The sequence below is a fragment of the Lissotriton vulgaris genome, chromosome 5 (genome assembly GCF_964263255.1).
Source record: "Lissotriton vulgaris chromosome 5, aLisVul1.2, whole genome shotgun sequence".
Taxonomy (NCBI): Eukaryota; Metazoa; Chordata; class Amphibia; order Caudata; family Salamandridae; genus Lissotriton; species Lissotriton vulgaris.
Window position 1 is genome coordinate 896,489,301 of NC_141693.1, and position 27,467 is coordinate 896,516,767.

A 27,467-nucleotide genomic window follows, 5' to 3' on the forward strand; every position below is an offset into this window, starting at 1 on the left:
TTTCCGCCCCTCTCACAGCATCTACCAGGTAGATCAATAAATCATCCGCATACAAGGAGATAATATGAGTTCTTCCACTTAGCGTCAGACCCAGTCCCTCTTCCCTCTGAACGTAGACCGTGACTAGCGGCTCTATCACCAACGCAAACTGCAGCAGAGATATGAGACATCCCTGACGGGTGCTGCGTGTTATCACATACTGCGTAGAGATAATCTTGCCCGTCTTGACTCGTGCTCTGGTGTGGGTGTATAGCAGCTTTACCCACTTCATTCATCCCAGCCCCAGCCCCAGCCTCTGCATGACCTCAAGCAGGTAGTCCCAACTCACAGTATCAAACGCCTTTTCCAGGTCAACCGATAGAAAGGCAGCCCCTGGGATAGACCTGGCGCCCGAGTGATAGAGTACTGAATACAGCCGGCGCTGATTATACAAAGTATTGCTGGAGGGGATAAACCCATTCTGATCAGGGTGGATACGTTGTTTCATATGTGAGAGCAATCTAGGTGCCAGAATTTTACTTAGTATCTTGAAGTCGGTGTTGAGCATGGACAGAAGTCTGAAGTCCTTCACCCCAATGTTAGGTTCAGGCATTTTAGGAAGCGGAATCACTAATGCGTTTTGTGTAGAGTCTGGTAAGTGTCCTAGCCGTAGAGCCTCAGCATAAATGGTCACCAGGTGGGGGGGTCAGTCCAGCTCCATATTTCGTATAGAACTCTGCCAGAAGACCATCTGGACCTGGTGTTTCACCACCAGCCATCGAGGCTATGGCACCCCGGACCTCCTGTACAGTAAGGGGACACCCAGTTCTTCTGCAATATGGTCACCTACAGTGTGTAGGCACAGCAGGGCCAGGAAAGCATGGAGATTCGCCCAGAGGGTCTCTTTGGGGGCGGTATATAGCTCTTCCTAGTAATTCAGGAAGAGGCCATTGATCTTACGCGGGTCAAATTCAGTTTTTCTAATGCAGTCTTAATGTGGGTAATTGGGGAAATTTGGGTCTCCAGCTTGATTAGCCACGCCAGTAGGCGAACGGCCTTTCCTTCTTCACTCTGCACTCTGACCATGCACATCCTGTAGTTGTGTGCCTCATCATATAGTTTTCGTGTAGCAAGTAGATGTGTGTGTGCCTGTACTCCCACTCTCTGCGTGCTGTCTAGTGTGTGCATTTCCCCATCTATGGCCAGGAACTCCTGGTATGCTTCCCTCGGTATACCAGTCATTTGCCCCATACAGTGCCCCCTCACTACTACTATAAATGCCTTGCACCCCATCAGTACTGAGGATGCCAAACATGTGTTTTTAAAAAAAAAAAAAATTTTAAATATATTTTTATTGCAGGAATCAGTAAATCGTTACATATTCGACCAGCATTATAGATCAAACAAAATCAATGAAACGCAACCCTCCGTCCCCCAGCAGTATGTACTCTTACACAGCCATTCAGCCCACAACCCTACGGTCGGGCGGCGAAATTCAATGGGGGCTCAGCAGGAAGGCGAAGCTGGTCCGGATGATCCACTGTCCGTCATCTGCTTTTCCAAACAAGCCTACAAAACCCAGAAAGAAAAACCCCCACCCTCAAAACACTATGAACCAAAGTAATCCCTACCCAACCCCGCCATCAGTGCACGGTAACAACCGCATTAGGATCTGTGAGAGGACCCATGAGGAAAGCAACAGAGCTGTAAAGTGCAATCGTCTATCGGGACTCGGGGCGAGCTGCTTCCTCACTTTCAGAGTCGCTGGGGGCGCAATAATCCCTGAGGGCCTGCACTAACGTCTCCCATTCTAGCGCTGCCTCCTGTGCCTTCTCGTTACGCTGTCTCCTAGCTAGCTGGTATCTCAGTGTGCTTTCCCCCGCTGCCCACTTCAAGAGTTCGCTGTGCCACCGGCTCCCTGTCGGACCAGCCCGTGCCTTCCAGTTCCTGGTCACCTCTCGTTTAGCAAGGAGAAGCCCCAAATCGATGAATTTGCTAGTAATTTTGTTTTTGGGGGTATGTGGAAACCAGTGTAGGAGTCCCACTGCCGCATCAACCGATAAGGATCTCCCTGTCACCTCCTCCAGGGTCTTCCCCACTTCCATCCAATAGGATGACAATCCCGGGCAGGACCACAACATGTGGAGAAGGTCTGCCTCCGGCGCCGGGCATCTGGGGCAGTCCGCCGAGCTCGTAGCAAAATATCGTTGGATTTTCGCCGGGGTCAGATATGCCCTATGGAGTACGTAGTAGTGGTCCAATTGAAAGCGGGCGTGGCGTGTGCCCTTCCAGGCTCGCCGCACCAGTTGGGACCAGGTCGTCTCCGGGATCTCCTTGCCAATGTCCTCCTCCCAACGGGTTCTCAGAAGAGTGAGGGGGGCCAGCCCCTCATTGATCAGTCTACCGTAGAGGCAAGTGACCGCCTTCACCGTACCCGCCGACATCATGACGTATTGGCACACCGGAGATATGGGGGGTTCCTCTTGTCCGCATTTCCAGTGCGCCTGGATCGCTCGGGCTAGGGCCGAGTGCAATAGAAAGTCGCCGCGAGGAACCTCGAAGCGATCAATGAGCTCCTGAAAGGGCAAGAGCGCCCCGTCCTCGTAGAGGTCACCTACCAATTGTAAGCCTGCGTCCTCCCAGTTTGCCAACCGTGACCAATCACCGCCATGGGGCAAGGCCGTCAGCATCCCCAAAGGTATTTCGGGCGCATACAGTATTCTCAGGTGGCCCCGGGCGTGAGCTCGGTTCCAACACAGGCGAACGGTCTTCTCCTCTAGCGACAAGTCCTGTAAGGCCAAACGTTGTCGCAGCGCTATGAAGGAGAGAACATGCCTGGCCATACCCGTATCTCTCCTGTCTTCTGGGCCCCGGAATTCATGGGCGATCTCCTGGGCGAAGGTCTGGAGCTGCGCCGCTAAGTAGTACTTTTCAAAGTCCGGCACCGCAAGCCCACCCTCGGCTTTCGGCCTCATCAGGGTCCTGAGGGCCACCCTTCGGCGGCCCGAGCCCCAGAGGAATCCGACTATCATTGATCGTAATAGTCGAAAAGTGGCCGGTGGGACCCAGATCGGTAGCGCCCGGAAATAATACAGCAACCGGGGAAGCGCCACCATTTTGAGCAAAGCGATCCGCCCTGCCACCGAGAGCGGTAGTGTAGCCCAGAAGTCCATACTGCCCCGTAGTGCTCGAGTGCCGCGGGCAATGTTCCCATCGAGGAGGTCAGAAGGTTCATGGTAGACGTACACCCCCAGGTACTTAAAGCAGTCAGGTTCCCATCTAATCTCTCTACTGAGAGCAGGGCTAGGGGTGCCTTTGCGAACCGGGAAAAGACAGGTCTTAGCCCAATTCACCCGGAGGCCCAAGACCTCCCCAAACGTCGTGAGCGCCGTCGCAGCTCCATGCAGGGCAGCAATCGGGTCCTCAAGGAAGAGCAGCAGGTCGTCTGCATACAGCGAAACGTAGTGTGGGCCTGAAGGTGTCCACAAGCCATTATAATGGGCTCCCGATCGGAGGTGCAGCGCGAGTGGCTCCACCGCCAGCGCAAAGAGAAGCGGGGATAACGAACAACCCTGCCTCGTGCCTCTCTCCACCGGGTATTGTGAGGAAATTAGCGGGCCCGCCCGAACCCTGGCCGATGCAGAGGCATACAGGACCGTGGTCCATCTGATGAAGCCCTCGCCAAGGCCGAACCTCCGTAACACAGTGCACAGGTAGTCCCATTCCAGGCTGTCAAAAGCCTTCTCTAAGTCTACCGATAGGACTACCGGGCACGGGGCATCCACGAGCGGTTCTCCCAGCAAGCGGAACAACCTGCGGATGTTCATGGTCGTGTTTCGCCTGGGGATGAATCCAGCCTGGTCCTCATGCACCAGAGAGCTCATGTGACCCAGCAGCCTCGAAACCAAGATGCTGCTCAGTATTTTATAGTCAACCGTCAACATTGATAAGGGACGGTAAGACCCCGGATCGGACGAGTCCCTTCCGGGCTTGAGGAGGGGAACCACTAAGGCCTCGCACATCGAGCCTGGGAGCCGACCAAGCCTCTTCGCCTCTCTATATACTATTAATAACCTTGGGGCTAGGAGGTCAGCATAAGCTGCATAAAATTCCACAGGAAGGCCGTCTAGGCCCGGGGTCTTATTCCTCGCCATCTTTTTAATGGCGCTGCGGATCTCTCCCAGTTCAATGTCGGACCCCAGGGCCTTCGCCACGTCCTGCTCCACTGTTTGGAGCTCCAGGGGCCGTAGATAATTATCAAGCAGGTCCGGGTCTCTGACAGAGCGACTGCGATACAAACGTTCGTAGTAGTGCAGGTAGCAGCTCAGAATCTCAGGCTGAGTGTGTACCACGGTCCCGTCCGCCATGCGCATGGACGTCGTCAATGAGGACTGGCGCGTGGGGTTGGCTAGCCATGCCAGCAGCGCGCTGGACCTATCCCCCTCTGCGAGGGACCTAACCGTGTAGGCCTTGTAGTCGAAACAGCGCAGCCGTTCGACCTCCGCCGCTACCGCCTCCTTCGCCTCCGCCGTGCGTTCCTGTAGTTCAGGGCGCCCGGGGCGGCGGAGTTCCAACTCGCGGAGTTTCCGGTCAGCTGTATCTAAGTCGGCAAGGATAATTCGCCTCATGCCGACCTTCTTGGAAATACAGTATCCCCTCACCACCACCTTAAAAGTGTCCCATTCTAGCGCTCTCGAGCTCGCGGTGCCCCCGTTGGACGCGAAGTACTCCGAGATCTTATCTCCTAGGTCCGCTTTGAAAACGCTGTCCTCAAGGATCTCGGGACGTAACTTCCAGGTGGGCACCGCAGGCACCCCCGGAAACCAACGAAGGTCCAGCAGGAGGGGGTTATGATCTGAGATGGTCCTGGCCAAGTATTCAGACCGGACCGCTGCTGAAACCAGTTCAGCCGAGCCAAGAAATCCGTCCAGTCTAACGTGTAACTCATGGAGGCCCGAGATGTAGGAATAGTCCCTAGTTGCGGGGTGTTGCGCCCTCCAAATATCCGTTAGACCCCAGTGTGTCTGCCAGTCCCTACGACCGTGAACCGGAGAGTCAGGGAGGGGCGGATGCGAGCGGTCAGTGTCCACATCCACTACTGAATTGAAATCTCCACCGAGCAGGAGGGGCCCGGAGAAGAAGTGGGCCAACGAGCCCGATAACCTGGAAAGGAAGGCAATCTGGTCTATATTGGGAGCGTACACACAGCAAACGTTTAGGTCCCTCCCTCCCAAAGTGCCCGAAATGGCCACATAACGTCCCTCGATCTATCACTGTTTTCGTGACCTGGAAGGGAACCCCAGCTCTAACCCAAATCAGCGCCCCTCTGGCATACGCGGAGTACGAAGTGCAAAAGACCTGCCCCCTCCACCTACGCTGTAGCGCCGCCCCTTCCGCCTTGTTCAGATGGGTCTCCTGCAGCAGCGCCATTTGTACCCCCCTACGCACTAAATAAGCGTGGACTTTGTGACGCCTAGACATGGTGTGGAGCCCCCGCACGTTCCAAGTAACACATTTCACATTAGCAACATCAGCCATTGTCCCATATCGTTCGTGCAAAGTCTCCCCATCCGGGTCCCAACAAAGAAAGAGCATCAATCAACCCAGCACTGATGGCGGCCATTTTCCCCAACCAAAACTTAACAACCCCAGTTCGAACCAAACCCCCATCCACCCTCCCCAGAACAGGACCCAAATAGCACCATCTAGTTCCCATCCAAACCATACCCTCCAAAAACCCACTGTCCCCGACTAATCCTGCGGTCACCACCGTAGGAAGGCCTTAAGGGCCAGGTGCGGGCCGGGCGTTGGCAGTGGGCCCTCGATGCCCTGGCTACCAGGACTAAAGCAAGCCCAAAACAGTACCAGAAACCCTCGGGGCAAAAGCAAGGCACCCCACCCCCCCTTCCCCGGGAGTCAGCATCAATCGTCGGTACCCGCCACCCACGTTTCGGGCCCCCACCCAAATGGATTTAGCTCACCCCGTTAACCCTGTCCATCCAGAAGGTCCTCCACCGATTTCGGTGATCACCGGCGTGTGGACGCTATCAGTCACCGATTCCTCGGAGTCCGTCGGTGCCCCCTCGTCACCAGGGTCCGCTTCCTCTTCAATGGCACCGTCTCGTGAGCCAGATAGCGCAGATAACACCTCCAGCACTCCCTTCCGCTCCGTCGATGTCTCCGCAGTTGAGGGTCCGCCTGATCGGCCACGGCGACTCCGAATCCTTTTGGACCGCCGTCTATGCCAAACATGTGTTATCAACGAAATACGTATCTACTAAGGATTGCAGAGATTCTGCAAACAGTATGTCTTCCAACAACAGGGGGCTAAGTCTCCACGTGGGGATCAGAGGTCTTGTCTTATAGGATTGGTACGACTAACAAAGGATTCTGGTCTGAGAATGTCCGACCCAGATATTCTGTATGTCTAATGGATCCGAAGATACTTAAAGAGCATCAAAATGCATCTAGTCTCGTGTGGAGTTGGTGTATGTGGGAGTAGGAGTATTCACTGTCCTCCATATGTTGGAGCCTCCAGATATCTTGTAGTTCCCAGTTGGCCATCCACTCCCTCAACCTTGCCGCTGTTCTATGGGCCTGTGCGTCTGAGGGTGAGAGCGATCTAATATCACATCAGCCACACAATTGAGGTCCCCTCCTAAAATCACTTGCCACACTTTTATGTCAGCTATACGAGCAGAGAGGGAGGTCATATTGGCCATTTGGTCTTTGTTGAGCGCATATAGGTAGCCTAGCGTGATATCTTGGCCCAGTAATCTCTTCGCAAGAAGGACATATCTATCTTCTTTGCCAATGAGGGTGCATGTTATTTCGAAAGGGACACCTGGATGAATCCATATCAACGCCCCCGGGAGTATGCTATGAAAGTGGTAGCAAATATCTGCCCTCTCCATCTCCTATTCAATTTTTCCACTTTCCCGTTGGTGAGGTGTGTCTCTTGTAAGAGTGCTATCTGAATACCTTGGCGCTTCAGATAGTTATGTATGTTGAGGCGTTTAGACATTGATCCCATCTCCCAAATATTCCATGTGAGAAGCTTCAGGTCTTGATGATGTGTCGACATCTTGAAGAGTTCCAATCACCCCCTCTACCGTATCTCCCACCCCAACCAGCTCATTGAAAAAATATAATGAGGTGTCCCCGTCTGTGTGATGAACAGAAAAAAATCAAACACAAGGAGTCCCAACAATAAACAACTCCCCAGCTGCAGAGCATACTGGCAACGGCCATCTGCCCAAACTCTAAATGTATCTTTGTGAAAACTGATAAAGGCCCAAGCCTGTCACAGCAAGGGCCTTCAAGGGGGTTGTGGTCCCACAGGTGGGCGCACCGTGGAGTACAGTAAGATGCTATGTGGAAGACTTGGGGCCCGATGTAGGTCACCAAATACCGGTCGGTAACAGCCGAATTCGGCCGTTACCGACCGGTATTTGGTGATCGAGATGTAGGGGGCTATATTTTACAGAATCGGTAAATTTACCCAATAGGTAAATTTACCGATTCTGTAAAATACTGAATCGGTAATTTTACCGATTCGGTAAATTCCTGATGTAGGTAGCACTGTTTACAGTGCTACAGGCCTTCAGAATTCGGTATTTTATCAGCCAATACAATTGGGTGGTAAAATACCGAATTCAGGTGTACATGCACATCTGTGCATGTACACCTGTGCCATGTGACACACAGACATGCCCTTAGGGCATGCATGTGTGCCACATGGCACACAAGCCCGTACTTGGGGTGCAGAGGGTGTCAAAGTGACACCCCCTGCACCCTTGCAGGATTCGGTATTTACCGATTCGGTAAATACCGAAACGGTATTGCCCATTGATTCCTATGGGCTTCAAGGCCCGAATCGGTAAATCAGAATTACCTACATCTGCCTACTTCCAATTTACCGACTCTTAAATACCGAATCGGTATGATTCGGTATTTAAGAGTCGGTAAATCGGATTTACCTACATCGGGCCCTTGGTACGGAGCGGTGCCTCATGCACCGGCCTCAGTATTGATACAGCCAAGGTAGGTCGTTTATTGCAACCAGGTATGGTTGGCTCCCCCCAAAGGATCCAACGGTGCAGCCATTCATGGTGAGGACACAGGTTTTATGATTTAGTCTGCTGTCTTAAGGGTCATCACGCGTAGATCAAGGCTAGCTTTGTGGGAGGAGTTAGAGTCCGATCCTTCGGTCCCCTTCATGGAGTGTGAGCTCGCCTCCAATGGAGAGCCACCTTCTCGGACGATCTCGGCCACTGCCGGCAGTGCTGCCGCTCTCTCTCGCTCCATCTGTGAGGGTCTTGATTTCTTCAATACGATGCGCTTGGTTTTTCGTTTAGGACGCTTCCTGAGTTTACGGCTTTCTGTTACTTGGTGGAGCACCTGCGCTGACTAGGGGGGTCTCAGTTCGATACGCCGCTATCCAATCCCAGTCTTCCTTAGGGTCATCAATAAAGTGTCTTACCATCCAAAACAATGCGGAGCTGGGCAAAGAAAAGGAGTGAGCACTGGAGGCCGCCTTCTCGAAGAGTTCTCTTTACCTCCAGATACGAGGAGCGTTTCCGTTGGACATCTAGGGTGTAACCTGGGAACATTGAGACCTTATTGGTATTTACCACAAAGGGGCCATCCGTACGAGCTTTCTGCAACAGGATGTCTCTGTCCCTATAATGTAGCAGCCTGGCCACTACTGGTCGCAGGGGTAGGCCTGGCGCCAGTCCGACAAAATGTCTTTTTGTGAATATAACAGGAGTTATCACCTCATTCCAATGAGTTATGTAGAACAACCATGTGCTGTATAAGGTGTTCTGTTGGTTCATTTCTATGACTGTTTCTTGGTTATTTGTGTTTGAGGATTTTGTTTTAACCATCTGAGCATACAAACAGTTTTGGAGTTTCTGATCCAGTAATTTCTTTGAAGCTTAAGATGGAGTTTGCTTTTCCATTTTGGTTGTTGTTTTACGTTCTTGTATCAATTCTTCAAGTACATTTGGAAGTTATTTTAGTTTGTTAATTATTGGTGCACATTCACAGTTTGTACTAGTTAGAACTGCCTGTGTTTTATCCCAGTGGATAAGGGCGTTTAGATGTTCTAGTTTGGTATTGACCCCTGCTACATAGGTTGCAGGTATATGTAAATGATCGATCTGGTCTTCAAATTTATTATATTAAAAATGCAAGACTTTTCTGGTTGCATTTACACTATTTAGGAGGGTGTTTCATAATGAACTTTAATAATTAGAGACCAAAACCTCTGTATGTTTTGAAATACAACGTTCCATATAATTGGATTCCAAGAGGTTACACAACTGGTGATTTAAAATCCCCATTTTATTAGTTTAAGGGCAGCAGGATTTGTGTCTTGTGCATTCACAGTTCCTTTCATCATAAATGTGTGCCCCTCCATGAAACATGTGTTTAGGTTTAGCATATCCTCATGAGGGTCTTCAGCCTGCACTGCTTGTAGTAAGGAGTCTTATGTCAATTGGTTGTTTTGTTTGTTGGCAACAGCTCGTTTTCTCATGTTATTAATTTGATTAATAGCTCTACACTCTTTATACCCCTTCATTATTGTGAACGAGTGCTCCGGGATAGTAGACTGTGGGTGATTCGAGTGCTTTAATTATAACTTTTCTTCAACGTGCTCTTTGTTTTGCTCAGATGTTTAAATTACTGCTAGTTTATTTAAATATTTAAGCATAGCTGTTGGGCTTCAAGCGGTCTTATTGTCTTTCACAGCACCTTTTTCTAGAAATACGAAGGGCCACCCGGAAGGTCATTGCTTCATCTTTGTCTCTTACATTTGATGAAATGAGCTGTCGGCTGGACCTATTTACTTGGCATAAGGATTGGGAAAAATAAGACAAAAAGCCAGGGGGTGATTTCCAAGTTCAATGTTTATATTTTTTCTCGTGGGAGAGTGAATACGTTTCAAGGTTGTTTAATACATTCTTAGGAAGTTAGATGACGTTCACACAGAGAAAACAAGGCATACAGCGCCAGTGGCCGCAAGCCCCCACGACATAACTGCTTCCCTCTCCGCACCTGCCTGCTGGCTCTGCCCCAGCTCGACTCCTCAGGTGCCCCGGAGAGTCCGACCAGGGCAGAGGCTTCTGCAGCTCTGTTGAATCAGGCCAGCCCAGCATACCAGCTGTTTCCGCGGCTCGATGTACAGTACCACAGTGTGCCAAGGATGCCAAATGTCTTCCCACAGAGGGCGTTTAGCGCCATTAATGCCCTTTTTTAATTAAGCCTTTTGGGTTAATTTAGTTAAAGTAGGAGTAATCCAGAAGGTTAGTTGCCGTCAATGTTATATAGGCTAATGGGGTGCACAATGATTTAAAGGAGTCGTCAAGCAAAGTGGGTGCAGTGAGCAGACCGATCAAACAAGCCTTTGCAATGCAATTGGTCTTGCCTTTGGGACCTTATATGTATTTAGCTATGCAGCCTGGGTGCTGAAACATCTACTGTTCTTTAACATGTAGGGTAAGTAAGCACCAAACTGCGTGACAGCCAGGTATGGGAACACATGGAGAGAGCCCAAAGCTCTGTTTTTATTATAAAATCAGGGCCTTCGGTGGTCATATCACTGAAAATACAAGATTTGAAAAAAATATTATTGTTTAATGGTGCTCGTGTTAGACAATTTCTATGGACTGGAATCTAGAGAATGCTAAAGTGATTCTGGATTTTTACTGATCTCTGCTGGTCGTTTTCGATCTAGAAAGTTAAAAAGAGGCAGTTGTCAGAAAAATAAAAAAAGAAAGTCTCTCAGCAGAAAGCAATTCTGGTATTTACTGACGTCTGCTGGTAATTTTCTTTAAAGACAGTTAAATAGAGGCAGTTGAACAGAAAAAACAGTGCCTAAGCGGAAGCAGACAAGTACTGGGGCTGATTGCCAAATCCCACAAAGTACATACACATATAAGTATATATTTATAATAAGAATATACCAAAGTATATACAAGAGGTCTCGAATGCTCGACCTAAAAATGGAAACAGAGCTAAAAGACAATTATTCTATTCTATTTTAGGGATTCTTCCACAGCTGCCTCACTGCCGAGAACAGTTGATGGGCAACCCAAGAGCTGGATGGCTACCTTGATACCCTGCACAGGCTATGGACCTGAATTAAGTCTGAACGGACCCCCCCCCCCCCCCCCCCCCCCCCCCCCCGAACAGACCCCCCCCATCAGTGTCCACGATGGATTTGGGCCCAGATCTTTGGACTGGGGTGAGTGTGTGACATTGATCCACATTCGGTCCATCACCTGTTGTGTTTGCATTGTGGGATCTAGGAAGCCCTGGAGCCAGCTGCGAACCAGAGAGCTGCCAGCAGCTGTAACCCACCAGGATTCACAGCTCGAACACGGGAGTGCCGTCCGATTCCGCTCGATCGGCTCACCCGAAAACACCAATGCAGTGCCTGCCGGCTTCTGTGGGTTTCCGTACTTTCAGACTTCAACCTGGGTTACATTACATATCACAATACACACTATGAGAGAAACAACTATGAATGTCATAATATTTATTGCTTTGAGAATATGTTATTTCATTATGTTGTGAATTTAGGTGTTGTTACTAATTGATATAAACACTTTTGGGTAATAAGCATTGCATTTGGTGTGCGAGTTATGGTTTGCATGGCTTTTGTTTGAGTTATGGATTGCGTCGCCAACCATAACTTAGGTATTTTAGTGACTTTTGGTTTTAATTTGTGACAACTTTATTTCACTGTGTTTCTGTGAGTGATTTCCAGAGTTTTTTAAACATATGTTAAGACCAACTAAGTTAACCAAAGCTAACCATTGTTTCACTTTAATCTTGGAATATTCAGTAAAGTTCAGGGAGGGTTTGATAATATACCACTTTGAACAGTTGGGTGCAGGGCCTACGGCCCACCCCTTTGCAGTTCCACCTTAGGCCCAAGCTGCTGTAAGCAGCCAATGCACATCGCATTCAGTTATGTGTGCAGGGGGTTTTGGCCATACGACAGGCCTTGGAACAACAGTATGAGGCTGGCCAAACCCTGCTGCACATTGCCTGGGTCATACGCAGCATGGATTGGTCACAGGATCTGGGCTGTGGCCAGACCTCATGCACTTCAGCTAGGTCCGGTATCTAACCAGTCTCTGGTGGCCAGTCCTCACCTTGCATGGCCTTCGGGCACCCAAACAGAGGGTGACCTCCTCTTTTTTGTTGGGGAGTGGGTCTTGCATGCCCAACACAGACACTTGGGAACTAGTGGAACCTCCTGGAGGGCCCAAGGGCCAGTATCAGGTCCACGAGCCCATAGGGAAATCCAACGAGGCCCATGGTCTATGTGAGTTTGCAAAGTCCCGGACACGGTTTGCAAACCCCAGAGGTTCATGGGCATATGCCTTACACTTGCAAACTCTTAGTAGTTAGGGTTTGCTGACCTCACAGCTGCACTGGGGTCCCTAATCTCTAGTCAAAATGTACTTTTACCTGGCCTATTAGGTCTCTTTTTTTTTTTAGGATGCTGGAACGGAGTTCTTCATCCTGTAATGGCAGCCACAACAGCTTTTTCCTCTGTTGCGACCAGACATTCAGAATTCTTAGGACTAAAGGGCCAGCTTTTGCATCTGCAGTTCTACCTTTGGGCCTATGGACCTCAAATGGATCACAGGAAAAAATGTCCCTCACACAGTAGGATTCAATTATTTTTTTTAATTAGTCTACAGATGGTCTGCGAACCTGAATTTCATAGACTCTCCGCGGACCAAATATCCAGCTAGTTTTTTAACCCTTTTAAGCCCACTGAAACGTTTTTGGAATGCTAATTTCCCAAAAACCTACTGAATTGATTTACGCCAAATCATTCAAAGGATACTCCTTGAGTTTTACTTTCATGCTAAGTTTGGTATAATTCCCTTCGGTGTGTTTTTTTCTGTACCAGAGAGTAAATATCCCTATGGAGTTAAAATGGAAAGTCACTTCTTTGACACCCTCCCTACTACATACGCCCCCTTCACCTTGAAAGATCTGCTCAGCATGCAACATGACAATCCCAAATCAAATTAACTTTGGGGGGGGGGGGGGGGGGGCTTGTGCAGAATCAGTGGACAGGGGCACAGTTATTAAACAAACAAAAAATGCCTTTTCAATAGAAGTTCTGATGTAATCATGCGTAAAAAGTCACTAACACTAAGCTCATATATATATCTATCTGTCTGTCTGTCTGTCTATCTATCTATCCATCTATAAAATGCATGTATTTCTATAAACATAAAGGTGTTTTTGAATCCTGTGGATGGAAGGGATTATGCAGGTGCGTATAACAACCAGTGAAGATTCTACGATGCAAAAGTTAGCAGTTATACCAAGCTATTGATTATAGCTGAGAAGCATTAATTTTAGGTTTATAAAAATTCATTTAATTTGTCACCTTTATATTTATTTACTGTTACATACCATACAGAGACATTCGGTTTATAGGAGAAAACAAGTTACTTACCTGTAACTTTGGTTCTCCAGTATTAGTAACTTTCATAGATTCCCATGGCTTGTATCATTCCCCGTCGTCGGAATGGGAGTCTCGGTAACCAAAATAACATAGCAGGAGGTACAAAAGAGAAAGAAAAAAGGCCTAGACCTCATTCCCTTTTGTAGCATATCCACCTCATTTTGCAAAAGAGACCAAATTACAGCAAGAGCCAATCAGATTAGCCTCACCCCGTAAAACCCTCCTGAGGGAACCTCAGAGCCTCAGATTTTCGTAGCCGTTGTGTAACAGTATAACCAACCCGCTGAGGGCTGAGCTTTCCCAGGGGAGGAGTGGCGGGCGCATGGGAATCTATGAAAGTTACCAATACTGGAGAACCAAAGTTACAGGTAAGTAACTTGTTTTCTTACTCCAGTATTGGAACTTTCATAGATTCCCATAGCTTGTATAGGAGTAGCTAGCAATCAGAAGCACATTTTGCTCCCTCATTGTCATCTCTTCCTCTCTTTTCAGCTTTCTCTATTCACCCTCTTTTTTTTTTTTTTACATCAAGCAAAACATTAATCAACCGTGCAAAACATTAAAAACACATAGCAAAATGTGCTAATCATAACAAAGAAAGGAAGGAGGAAAGAAAGGAAAGCTCACCACTCAATGGAAGAGGTCTTTAATCTGGACTCCCACAAAGAGAGCCGTAGATGAAGCCATGGATCTTGTAGAGTGTGCTCTGACTCCGCCCTCTAGAGGCTTGCCCGCTGCTGCATGACAGAATCGTATAGCACTGGATACCCACCGAGCAATACCCTGCTTGGAGAGGGATAAGCCCTTGTGGGGAGCACTAAATGCAATGAACAACGGAGAAGACTTCCGAAATTCTTTAGTACGGTCTAGATAAAACTTCAAGAATCTCTGCACATCCAGCGAGTGGAGTGCCCTTTGAACCGGCGTAGAAGGCTGAGGAAAGAAAGCCTTAAAATCTCCGGCTCATTTAAATGAAAGTCCGATGGCACCTTAGGTATGAACTTTGGATTAGTCCTTAGAATCACTGTATTTCTCTTGAATTGGAGGAAGGGTTCCTGGATCATTAGAGCTTGTAACTCACCAATTCTTCTTGCCGAAGTGAGAGCCAGAAGGAGGGCCATTTTCCACGAGAGGTATTTCATATCTGCTTGATGAATCGGTTCAAAGGGATGCTTCATCAGCTGGGTGAGAACCAAATTTAAATGCCACGTGGGAGGCGGAGGCCTCACTGGAGGAAAGACTCTAAATAGGCCCTTAAGAAATCGCTTAATAATCCTGGCTGATCAAAGGGAAGGCCCGGATGCATTGCGTCTATAGCGAGAAACTGCCGTCAATTGAACCTTTATGGATGAATGAGCCAGCGCCTCCTTAGCCAAAGACAAAAAATAAGGAAGAACCTGGTGAGGCTGAGACGAAAAGGGGTCGATGTCTTCCTGCTGACACCAGATACAAAATCGGTTCCATTTTAAACGGGATGTCTTCTTAGTAGAAGGAGCTATAGCTTGAGAGAGAACCCCCCTTACCTCTTCCAAGAGATCTAGACTGAGAAACTCTCGCTGCTCAGGAGCCATGCTGACAGGTGTAAGGAGCGAGGGTCCGGATGCCATACCTGGCCCTGGGACATCGTGAGAAGATCCTGGACCGTCCGTAGAGGACGTGGAGGATCCAGAGAGAGGAGCTGAAGCTCTGTGAACCAAAACTGCCTCTGCCAAGCTGGAGCTATCAGGATCATCCTGCACGGCTCCGTTTTGATTTTCCGGAGTATTCTCGGTATTAACGGAATGGGGGGAAAGGTGTAGACAAATTCGCCTGACCAGGCTATCGAAAGCACATTCCCTAGCGATCCGCGATAGTGTAGACTGCTGGAGTAAAACTGATATTTTTTGTTCTCTGGGGTGGCAAAGAGATCAATTGAGGGTTTGCCCAACCGGTGGAAAATCTCCTCCAAGACAGTCTGGTTCAGTTCCCGTTCGTGGCTGACTGACGAAAGCCTGCTGAGCATGTCCGCCTTTTCGTTTAGCACTCCTGGAAGGTGTTCTACCTGTAGCAATATTCCGTGCAGGATCGCCCACTTCCAAATCTTCTGGGCCTCCTGCGACAACGGAAGAGATCTGGTACCCCCTTCTTTGTTTATGTAGTGCATGGCCGTGGTATTGTCCAGGCAGACGAGAACCCTGCAACCGTGGAAGAAAAGCTTGCAGTGCCAGACGCATCGCCCTGAGTTTCAGGAGATTAATATGAAGAAGGCGGTGCCGAGGCAACCAGTGTTCGCTTACATGCAAGTCTTGAAGCACTGCACTCCAGCCTTCCAGTGAGGCATCTGTAGTTACTACTTGAGGAGCTGAATTGATGACGAAGGATAGACCTTGGGATACATTTTCTTCCTTTGTCCACAACAAGGCTGCATTCTTCATTACCGTAGTGACCACTATCTTGTCGTCGAATAATTTGTGAACTTGCTGCCATTGCATGTCGAGCTGCTCCTGAAGTGACAGTTCTAAGAACAAGGGTACCCCATTAATTGAACCTGGGGTGAACAAATGTATATAAACAGACAATGGTTCGACAGCTGTCCAACAGGATCACATCAAAATGGTAATAGCGTTTAGTAAATTCACACTAAGGAGCAGAATACACAGGGAATTTAAACAGTATTAATTTATTTGTAATTAAAGTACTTCGTAAAAAAGTTCCAGGTGCTCACATAAGTGACAATGTGCAGGACGTGACATAAGTGAACAAAGTGAAGCCAGACATCACAAAACAACAAGGTAAATCCACATAAATATATACAATAAAAGAGGGGAATTTTCTTGTGTGGGTCGACGACGTTTCGATCTATATGAATCTAGATCATCATCAGGACGGAGAAAGAGCTTCCTGAAACTGTAACAAGGTAAATAATATTAAGAAGGGTCCCTATATGTTGCATTATGACTAAGAGGTTTTTTGGTGCTCCCAGTGGCATGGAAAAAATTCATGCACAGTAATATACGCTAAATCCAGGGGTTAAAGAACACCCGTGTATTACGCGCTTGGATAAACAGATTATTTCCATATACGACAAGGTTTTTCAAGAAAGCGCAGCATTTTAAGATAATTGCTGTTTGCGCAAATCAGGGGAAAAGTACTTTAGCACTTACTAAGAGTTTTAGTCCTATTACATACTGTTCTTCATGAATAATTTACAGTGACTGTAGGAATTCTGTCAATGTAAAGAATTCCAAAGATAAATACAACCATCAACTAAATAATTTTTAAGGGGGTGTGGGGCGAAATAAACATTCATGAACCTACTTGGCACAAGTGAATTGGATGCTGCCCTGTTTTTCAATGTGTTCGCAATGTGTTTGCAAGGGAGCAGATCGTTTTCTTAGTTGTAGCTAGAGATCAAGATTTTGGACATTTAGCAAGAGAAACTATTTAGCAAGTACAGATTGCCGTCGAGGCTTATAGAGTGGCAGTAGTGATAATTATCGGGACGTTACCTTGCTTTGTTCAAGTTAGAGTCGCGGAGCCATAGTCCTCCGGTAACTGGTGGAGACATGAAAGTAAATTTTCAAAAGGGCGGTTTATTTTCATCTATCTACTGCACACTATTGATTCATACCGGGCTCGTGTAAATCATAACTCTTACCTGGGCTTCCTTTGACGGGGGCAGCACTTGGGGGTCTCAATGTGGAGGCGTCTCGCGTCCGAAGTACGCGACGCCGGGATATCTTACTTCCTGATTGTATTGTGCGCATGCGCGAAGATTATATTTAGACACGCATGCGCATACAATTAACAACTGTGTAGTTCGTAATTACAGCTACACAATGTCCGCGGTAAAACCTTCGTCTAGAGTTGCTCATAGGACAAGCGGATAAATAAATGGATAAATTGTTTTATGCAAAACGTGGCACAGCGCGGGCAGGTTATCTAAAAGCCTGTGTTATAGTACCAAATTTAAATTAAAGTTTAAATTTAAGAAAACTATATTGGTACAGTTACTGCATCCTAATTAGTTGGCCATTGTAACTTAGAAGGGTACATTCTAGTTATAGGCGCACTATAGAATTAAGGGGACAGTCCATATTGGTGTTATGCCTACTGCGGTCACGGCAAGTATGAAGTAAGTAATCTTGTAAAGTTACTAATGCGAAGCTTGTAGGAAACCATTAGGGCACGAGCCTCTACATCTAATCAGGCTGTAACAGTGAAAAATGTAAAATGTACAGGTGCAGACATATATACATATATGCACAAAAAACATTAGTTGCAGAGAGGTATTAGAGGAATGCACAAAGAAATCACTCCTAACAGGGATTTGTAACGGCGTACTGAAAGACACTTTCTTTTTCGCAATAGATGAGCCATGGACATCAGTTTCTCTTGACTTTCGAAGGATTGAGAAGCCTTGCTGAGAGACGTGTCTAGGATGCCTCCCAGGAATCATGCCTTTGTGGACGGGCAGAAAGAAGACTTCTCCCTGTTGAGAGTCAGGCCCAGATTGCTGAACAGATTTGTACATGCAATGACTGTTTCTTTTGCTGCACGCCTGGTCGGGGAATTCAGGAACCCATCGTCCAGGTGGGGAAAGACTTGAAAATGTTGCCTCCTTAGGAAAGCTGCCACCAGTGCCAGCACCTTGGTAAAGATCCTTGGGGAAGACCGAAGTCCAAAAGGTAGAACTTTGAACTGGAAGTGGCTCTTGGCTACTGTAAACCGCAGAAACCTCCTGTGGGCTGGATGAATGGGTATGTGAAAATACGCATCTTCAAGATCGAGAGTGGCCATAAAGTCTCCTGGGTTGAGGAGACGTAAAATGAAGAGACACCATCCAAAAGGATTGGCTTATGAGATAGGTGTTTAGCTCCCTGAGATCTAAAATGGGGCGCTACTTCTCCAGCGTCTTCTTGACCAGAAAAAATCTGGAATAGAAACCTTCTCCCTTCTGAGAAAAGGGGACTGGCTCCACAGCTTCCTTGAGGAGCATCTGATGAACTTTGAGCCGCAGAACACGCAGATGTTTTGAAGGCATGGCAGCAGGGGGCTTGGAAGGTGGAAAATGAATGAACTCCAGCGTATGGCCACTGTCGGAGGGATGGGCGGAAATGGAAACTAGGAAGCCGGAGTGTGGGTTGCCGGTGAGATTTTATTATAGAATTTACAAGGTAATTTAGGAATTATTTGTGTCAACAACACAGATGGTTCAGTGGTTGTGGAATTTCAGCAGTATGGATTGTCAGGTGGCTATGATATAGGTTAACTTGTCCAGTCGTTGTTCTCTTCCTCGTTCATCCAGGTCTGGAGACATCCGTCCCGGAAGGCTCAAAGAGAAAGAAAGAGCGGTCAGTGGACTGTATGGTTTCTTAGTATTGTTCACCATCACCACACCCGAAGTGCACCAAGACCCAAAACCAAAAATTAAGGAGAGGAAAAGAAAAAGCAGAAAAACAAACTTATGCTCGGTTCCTCCTTTTACTGGGGGAATTTCGCCTGCTTTTGGCTTTCTTCTGGGAAGTGCAAGGGTGGCTGAGTTATGGGAAGTCCTCCCCTTTTCACTACAGCCTTATCGGGTCCCCTCGCTTATGCCTCTTCCTAAACTAAAGCAAATTTGAGGCAGTCGGTAATGCTTGATTAGGGTTGTCTGTGGTGGCAGGAGATATGGGAGGTAGTGCCGGGAGGGCGGGCCAGGGGGGGGATTTACGGGCGTGCAGGGGTCAGTGTACAAATGGGTGAAAAATGTGCCCCACTCACCGCGTCTGCCGCAACTCTCCAGAGTTGCAGCAGCCTCTCAGCATCCTCCGGGGGCGTCCACCAGTCCTCGGAACAGCTCTCTACGTCCTCTCTGGCAGTGCTTTCTTCGTCCCTCGCGTCTCCTGGAGCTTCTTCTCCACCCGCTGATCCGTCGACTCGAACTCCACGGAGTCTTCTGGGTTCCTCCTCCTGCTCATCTCACCTTTCAACGTCCACTCCCATAAAGTCGGTTGTCCCGCCTCATCCGGTGAACACTTTCTCCCCCATTGGTTGACTTTTCTTTTCCTCTGCTTCTTGTAGAGAGGAGGGAGGGTTTTCCATTAACTCTTTGAGTCCCTCATCTGTATTTGGACAGAATACAGCGGAAAGGGGTGAGTCCCCGTCCTCCTCCTGCACCGTTTCCTCACAGCCACATTGAATGATGTTGAGTACCCAACGGTCTGATGTAACCTGCCTACAGTTGTGGAGGTATTGAGACACCCTGCCTCCCACAGATGTTGTCGGGGAGGGGAGTACAGCAGGCAGAGCCAGAACGCCGCTATTGTCGTTTAGTGGTGTCACGCCCCTGGCGATTCTGCTTCCCTCTTGAGGTAGACCTAGAGAAAGAAGAGGTCTGGCCTTGCCTCTGATGATAAGACGGGCGATAGGACTGAGGCGTTGAACCATAAGAAGAATACTGTTGCTGCTGGTATAAACCCCTGTAGGATGTGGTACTCTTTCCTCCGGCTCCACGGAAAGGAACCTTTCGATATTGTAGCTTTCCTAGGGATTTTGCCGTTTCCGTATCCTTTTTTATGTCCTGGAGGGCATCATCAATATGTTTGCCAAATAATGCCTCACCATCAAATGGAAGGTCCAGGATTTTGTTTTGAACCTCCGGCCGGAACCATGTTGCCCTGAGCCAGCCTTGGCGACGAAGCACAGCTGCGCCTGCCAGTGAGCGGAAAGCCGTCATGGCAATATCCATTGCGCAGTCGATCACCTCCGCTGATGTAGCCTTTCCCTCCTGTACAATCTTCTTCGCTTCCACCTTGGACTCCTGCGCCCACTGGTCTAAATATAGTGAGAGGTCGCACCACATCTGGCGATCGTACCTGCCAAGGATTGCGAATGCATTAGCGGCTCTAACCACAAGACTCGCCATCGAGGAAAACCTTTTCCCTGCATTATCTAGGTGTCTGCCTTCTTTATCAGGAGGAGTAGTCAGGGGCGCAGAAGGATTGCGAGATTTTCTTTGAGCCGCCTGCGATATTACCGAATCCGGCTTCGGTTGAACTATTAAGCATGCTGGACTATCATCAGGGGCCTTGTATTTCTTCTCCAGGCATGGAAAAACTGGAATGACAGTAGCCGGATTCTTCAATGCCTTTAATCTTTCGTCCCAGATGTGGCTGACAATCGGAATGGAACGGACCGGTTTCCGATAAGGTTATTTAAAATCATAAAGAAAACACTCTGTTTGAACAGAAGGCATGGGAAGTTTAAATCTACTTTAGGCTCTTTCCATCAGTATGTGAAACCTCCCAATGTCCGCCAGGGAAGAATCAACTGTATCCGGAGTAGGAAAAGCGGGATCCGGAATCACGTAGTCATCCCACTCCACACACTGGTCAGGCCTGTTGCTATCGTCCTGATCTTCGTCCGAGGAATCGTCCTGTACCTCCGGAGCCACTGGAGGTATTCCTGGGCTGGAGACCTGCAGCTGTGACACCATCTGGGATGGTGTTTTTGGCGAAACCACCGAAGAAGCTGATGGAACAGACACTTCGTGCACTGCAGAAAATGTAGGAGGAGGAGGCCCTACCCCTCTTCACTGACCTTCTGGATGAAGTGGCAGATGATGAATCCTCTCTGTCACTTGACAGAGTTTCCTTCCTCGACTTCAGCTTTTGGAGCCAAGTGACAAGCTTACCCCCACGGTCCCGGAGAGTCTTTGTTGAGACGGTGCGGCAGATCTTGCAGTACGCTGCCTTGTGGTCAGGGTACAGGCAATAAATGCAGTTGTTATGCCTGTCCTCCACATACAACCTTTACTTGCCACAGGTGGAACAAGCATTAAAAAGGGCTTTCTTCTCCTTGTCAGACATTCCAAGATGAAATATCAGACAATTCTGAAGAAAAAACTGCAGAAAAATAGTCAACTAGAGTTGAAGTGAGCAGAGCTCAAAGGAGACTCCCTTAGCACAACGTGCGGTAGAAAATCTGAGGCTCTGAGGTTCTCTCAGGAGGGTTCTATGGGTTGAGGCTAATCTGATTGGTTGTTGCTGTACTTTGGTCTCTTTTGCAAAAAGAGGTGGATATGCTGCAAAAGGGAATGAGGCCTAGGCATTTTTTCTTTCTCTTTTGTACCTACTGCTATGTTATTTTGGTTACAGAGACTCCCATTCCGATGACTGGAAATGATAAAAGCTATGGGAATCTATGAAAGTTCCAATACTGGAGTAAACTCATTTAATTAGTCACCTTTATATTTTTTTACTGTTACATACCATACAGAGATATTCAACATCAAACACCAGAAGAAGACCTTCAAATCAGGGTGCATGCTAGTATGCATTTGGATCAAACATGTTATTTAAATGATAACTAACGCTTCCTGTAGGAGCATACATATAGGTAGCTAAAGATGGCTCTGTGAAGACCCGTGCGAGTAGTAAAAATAAATTATTACTTTTTTACCACTCAACATAGTAATTGGTGTTACTGCTGGAACTGTACACATTAATCTGCGTCAGCTTTGAAAAATGCCTCATAGTCTATTTCGCCCATTAAAAATGATGGCTGCATTGTCATCAGAGATATTTTTGCTTACTTTATCAAACTCAGCATCTTGATAGGGAAACTTGCAGATTACTACTTTGTACTCTTCTTCATTCGTTAGAGGAATTGGACTGTAGTTGTCTGCTTCAAAGATTTCCCTATTTCGTAAAACACAAAAAATATATTATACAATAGTGCAGCAAAAGTTGTATGCCACAGAATAAGAAAGGTGACACCAAACACAGTAGCTTGAAATCCGTCTTTCCAACTGGCATGACCACATATTTCAAGCAGAACAATGAATTTCAGTGAGCAAAGACTTCGGACACTGAATACAAAATAATAAGCTACTTACCTTCAGTAACTGCTACACAATGTTCAGGCCTGGCTTGGGGAATGTGGATGGGCTAGCTTGGATCTGCTTTCAACAAGTGGCCTGAAGGAACTGGGAGGAGTTCATGCTTTTGGAGGAGCTTCTTTATCTACGTACTCAAAGTCTTCTTCTGTCTTTAAATTTCTATCTTTACACTGGCAACGAGGATATGTTTTGTGGCACTGAAGAGATTATCAAACATAAGTGAGTTTAGTGACCAATGAGAATCACATGCACACAATTAGTTGGTGAGGTCCATAAACATTTAATGATTCATGAAATGGACACTGGAGAAACTATGAAAAGGTCTTTAAGAAAAGCGGTTTGTAGCATGCTCAAGCTGCATATCAGTTACAAGAAATGGGGCATCTGGTATTTCAATCAGAAGGAAATAAAGAAATGCTTGAGATCATAGGGATTGACATTTTGTTGAGAGGAAAGGGGACAAATGTGCTTGCCGATTCAGGTTCTCTATATAGCATAATTGATAAGAGAGATTATAAGGGACATTTTAGATGTAAAGCATAAATTCTTAAGAAGCCTAATCTGAAAAGGTTCTTATAAGGATGCCATAACTTGAGTGAATGATGAGGATTTCGTATAAGGGGAGCTGTACAATGGATAAAGCGTATGTGATGAGCACAGGTTCTTTTATGGTGTATAGGCACACAAATTGTTAGCAACTACGTCAGACCCCTAACAAAGAAAAGCCAGTACAACTTTCTTAAAGAGTGATGTCTGGTGAGTGTATGTAAAGTCTAAAGCAGGAGATGGTGCAGCCTGTGGAGCGACAGGGCGGCCTCTACCAAACATAATGTAAGAATTGGTGAAGGAGGAGTTAGACAAGTAAGTAAAGTGCTAGTGATAGCCTCTGTGTAATTTTTGGCACTGGTATTTTCCGCATCCAAAGGAGAGGAGGCCTCCACATGCTTGTGGACATGAAATTGTGCTATTGTAAAAATACTCAGGGCTGTTGGTTATGCCAGTGTGCTTAGTGTTATTTATCTAAAGCAAACCATTAGGGAGGCTTCCACCCTGACTCTAGGCGTATTACCTCACTTATGAGCAATGTAGACACTAGCGGCCTCTACTAAGCACGGGTGGTGGGGCGTGGAGGGGTGAATGATAAAAAAAAATTAAAAAAAATACTTACCTGAATGCCGCCCGGTGATGCCGCCTCTGCTTCGTCTCTCACACACCACAACAGGAAGCTTCCAGCCTCTCAGAGCCCCTGTCCAATCACAACGCTGCTTTAAGCAGCGTTGTGATTTGTCTGAGCGCTGGGGATCGGCGCTCAGACAGGGACTTGGAGGCTTTGCATGTTACTCACCAGGCTGTGTGGGGAAGATGCAAACGCACACAAAGGTTTTACTGGCCCTCTTGGGCTGGTCAAACCGTCATGTGCACTTTAGAGTGTGCTTAACACTCGTCCCTCTGCCCCATGCACTAGCCAGGCAGGCCCACCCGCCTGCATAGGAGCAGGAAAGAAAATAATAATAACGCTAGTTATTAACGTTTTCACTTTCCTTTTTACACTGCTTGCAGAGCAGTGGGGCTCGCTCCTCTGCCTTAGCGGAGGAGCAGCCACTGAATGTAGAAGTGAAATATTTTATCAGAAAATCATGTCCTGACTGTTTCGGAGGGACTGTAGGGAGCTGCTCTTATATGATAAGTCTAAACTTGACCCAATGGTGTTTTGGTATTTATAGCTAAAAGTTTCAATTAAAAAAGGAAAATCATGCCTAATACAGGTTTGGTTTAGTTAGTATAACTAGGCTGCAATAACCAGAGTGCTTGCAGAAAATTGCATGTTTATTTGTTGTGCATGCGCTGCACATGTTCATGTGTGTTGTCTGTTTTCATAAAATGGTGGAAATTCAGATGCAAACATGGTCTCTATCTTTGTATGCAAATGTAACGTATTTCTAACTTTCTCTGGATGATTGCAAGACTATGAGCTAAAACTTGGATGTTATGAATATGCAGAAGCTTGCCTTCTAGGGGGTTTTGCATCAATTGAATGTACAATTTCTTTTGTGCAATAAATAATTTACTTAACAGTCAAAGAAAATAGCGTGCATGTATGTGTTTTGTAATTAAGAATGGAATTGGTTCTGTGTAGGTGACATTTTTAGTGCTGACCATTTATGTAAAATCTTGCTATGAATTTGATTTTGTAATTAATAATGGAATTGGTTCTGTGTAGGAGACATTTTTAGTGCTGACCATTTATGTAAAATCTTGCTATGAATTTGAGTGTTTTCTTTTTTCAGAATAGTATAAAACGCATGCTTTTTATGAAAGAGACCAGCTACTCAGATTTTTCCTACTAGACCTTCCAGCGAAATCCTAATGCCAGACTTTTCTGACAGAATTTCTGGTTAGACTTTTCTGCTCATTGTGTAGAGAGGGCTAGATGTTTATGGTCCTTCCTGTATTTAGGCCTATTTTCTATTAATAGGATTATTTACAAAATGTGATTTGTTTAATTTCTTAAAGGCACATGGCATTTTGTATTATTAAGAATTTGGTTTTCTGCTAATTCCACTGGCTCTAACGACTATTGCTGCCACCGACCAGAGGCCTTCTTCCTCCTGCAAGCTGCAGACAGGGAGGGAGGGGGACTCAAAGCCAGTGCCAGGGGTCGCTGACGATGCACTTCACACGCCCAGAGGCGCTTCAGGGCACTTCGCGGCCACTGACCAGACGCTGTCTTCCTTCTGCAAAAAACACAGTTGATGGACAGAATGTAGAACAATGTCATACATTCACCCCAGTACAAGGATCTGGGCCTAAATTCATCGTTTTTTTGCACTCCACACCACCCTGGGTTAGACACTGGCTATATGCAAATCAGCTCTGACCCTGTGCCTCATGGGAACAGTCCAGTCCGAACTACCAAGCCATGTCTTTCCCAGACCTGAATCAAGCATCCAAGGACCGGTTTCTGGCTATCAGCCTTCATCAGCCTGGATAGCTTGACTCCAGTGGTGTGGAGAGCCTGGGACTCACGTCTGAGTATACCCAGCACACTCGGGGTGAAAATTGCAAAAAACACAGTTGATGGACAGAATGTAGAACAATGTCATACATTCACCCCAGTACAAGGATCTGGGCCTAAATCCATCGTTTTTTTGCACCCCACACCACCCTGGGTTAGACAATGGCTATATGCAAATCAGCTCTGACCCTGTGCCTCATCCGAACAGTCCAGTCCGAACTACCAAGCCATGTCTTTCCCAGACCGGAATCTAGCATCCAAGGACCGGTTTCTGGCTATCAGCCTTCATCAGCCTGGATAGCTTGACTCCAGTGGTGTGGAGAGCCTGGGACTCACGTCTGAGTATACCCAGAACACTCGGGGTGAAAATTGCAAAAAACACAGTTGATGGACAGAATGTAGAACAATGTCATACATTCACCCCAGTACAAGGATCTGGGCCTAAATCCATCGTTTTTTTGCACTCCACACCACCCTGGGTTACACACGGGCTATATGCAAATCAGCTCTGACCCTGTGCCTCATGGGAACAGTCCAGTCCAAACTACTAAGCCATGTCTTTCCCAGACCGGAATCAAGCATCCAAGGACCGGTTTCTGGCTATCAGCCTTCATCAGCCTGGATAGCTTGACTCCAGTGGTGTGGAGAGCCTGGGACTCACGTCTGAGTATACCCAGCACACTCGGGGTGAAAATTGCAAAAAACACAGTTGATGGACAGAATGTAGAACAATGTCATACATTCACCCCAGTACAAGGATCTGGGGGCTGGGTATGCTCAGACGTGAGTCCCAGGCTCTCCACATCACTGGAGTCAAGCTATCAAGGCTGATAGCCAGAAACCGGTCCTTGGATGCTTGATTCCGGTCTAGGAAAGACATGGCTTGGTAGTTCGGGCTGGACTGTTACCATGAGGCACAGGGTCAAGGCTGATTTGCATATAGCCATTGTCTGACCTAGGGTGGTGTGGAGTGCAAAAAAACTATGGATTTAGGCCCAGATCTTTGTACTGGGGTGAATGTAAGACATTGTTCTGCATTCTGTCCATCAACTGTGTTTTTTGCAATTTTCACCCCGAGTGGGCTGGGTATGCTCAGACGTGAGTCCCAGGCTCTCCACATCACTGGAGTCAAGCTATCCAGGCTGAAGAAGGCTGATAGCCAGAAACCGGTCCTTGGATGCTTGATTCCGGTCTAGGAAAGACATGGCTTGGTAGTTCGGGCTGGACTGTTCCCATGAGGCACAGGGTCAAGGCTGATTTGCATATAGCCATTGTCTGACCTAGGGAGGTGTGGAGTGCAAAAAAACGATGGATTTAGGCCCAGATCTTTGTACTGGGGTGAATGTAAGACATTGTTCTGCATTCTGTCCATCAACTGTGTTTTTTGCAATTTTCACCCCGAGTCGGCGGGGTATGCTCAGACGTGAGTCCCAGGCTCTCCACATCACTGGAGTCAAGCTATCCAGGCTGAAGAAGGCTGATAGCCAGAAACCGGTCCTTGGATGCTTGATTCCGGTCTAGGAAAGACATGGCTTGGTAGTTCGGGCTGGACTGTTCCCATGAGGCACAGGGTCAAGGCTGATTTGCATATAGCCATTGTCTGACCTAGGGATGGTTTGGAGTGCAAAACAACTATGGATTTAGGCCCAGATCTTTGTACTGGGGTGAATGTAAGACATTGTTCTGCATTCTGTCCATCAACTGTGTTTTTTGCAATTTTCACCCCGAGTGGACTGGGTATGCTCAGACTTGAGTCCCAGGCTCTCCACATCACTGAAGTCAAGCTATCCAGGCTGAAGAAGGTTGATAGCCAGAAACTGGTCCTTGGATGCTTGATTCCGGTCTAGGAAAAACATGGCTTGGTGGTTCGGGCTGGACTGTTCCCATGAGGCACAGGGTCAAGGCTGATTTGCATATAGCCATTGTCTGACCTAGGGAGGTGTGGAGTGCAAAAAAACTATGGATTTAGGCCCAGATCTTTGTACTGGGGTGAATGTAAGACATTGTTCTGCATTCTGTCCATCAACTGTGTTTTTTGCAATTTTCACCCCGAGTCGGCTGGGTATGCTTAGACGTGAGTCCCAGGCTCTCCACATCACTGGAGTCAA

At 47.3% G+C, this 27,467-nt stretch overlaps 1 protein-coding gene across 3 annotated transcripts in view; it reads right to left on the reverse strand.

Moving 5' to 3' along the window:
• The window catches only part of EXOC6 (exocyst complex component 6), a 1,184,343-nt gene that overhangs the window by 608,089 nt on the left and 548,787 nt on the right, over window positions 1-27,467 (reverse strand). For all 3 annotated transcript variants that reach the window (XM_086922491.1, XM_086922490.1, XM_086922489.1), the window contains exon 14: window positions 22,038-22,143. In XM_086922491.1, the coding sequence (XP_086778617.1) occupies window positions 22,038-22,143 (106 nt within the window). The remainder of the gene's footprint in view (window positions 1-22,037; window positions 22,144-27,467) is intronic.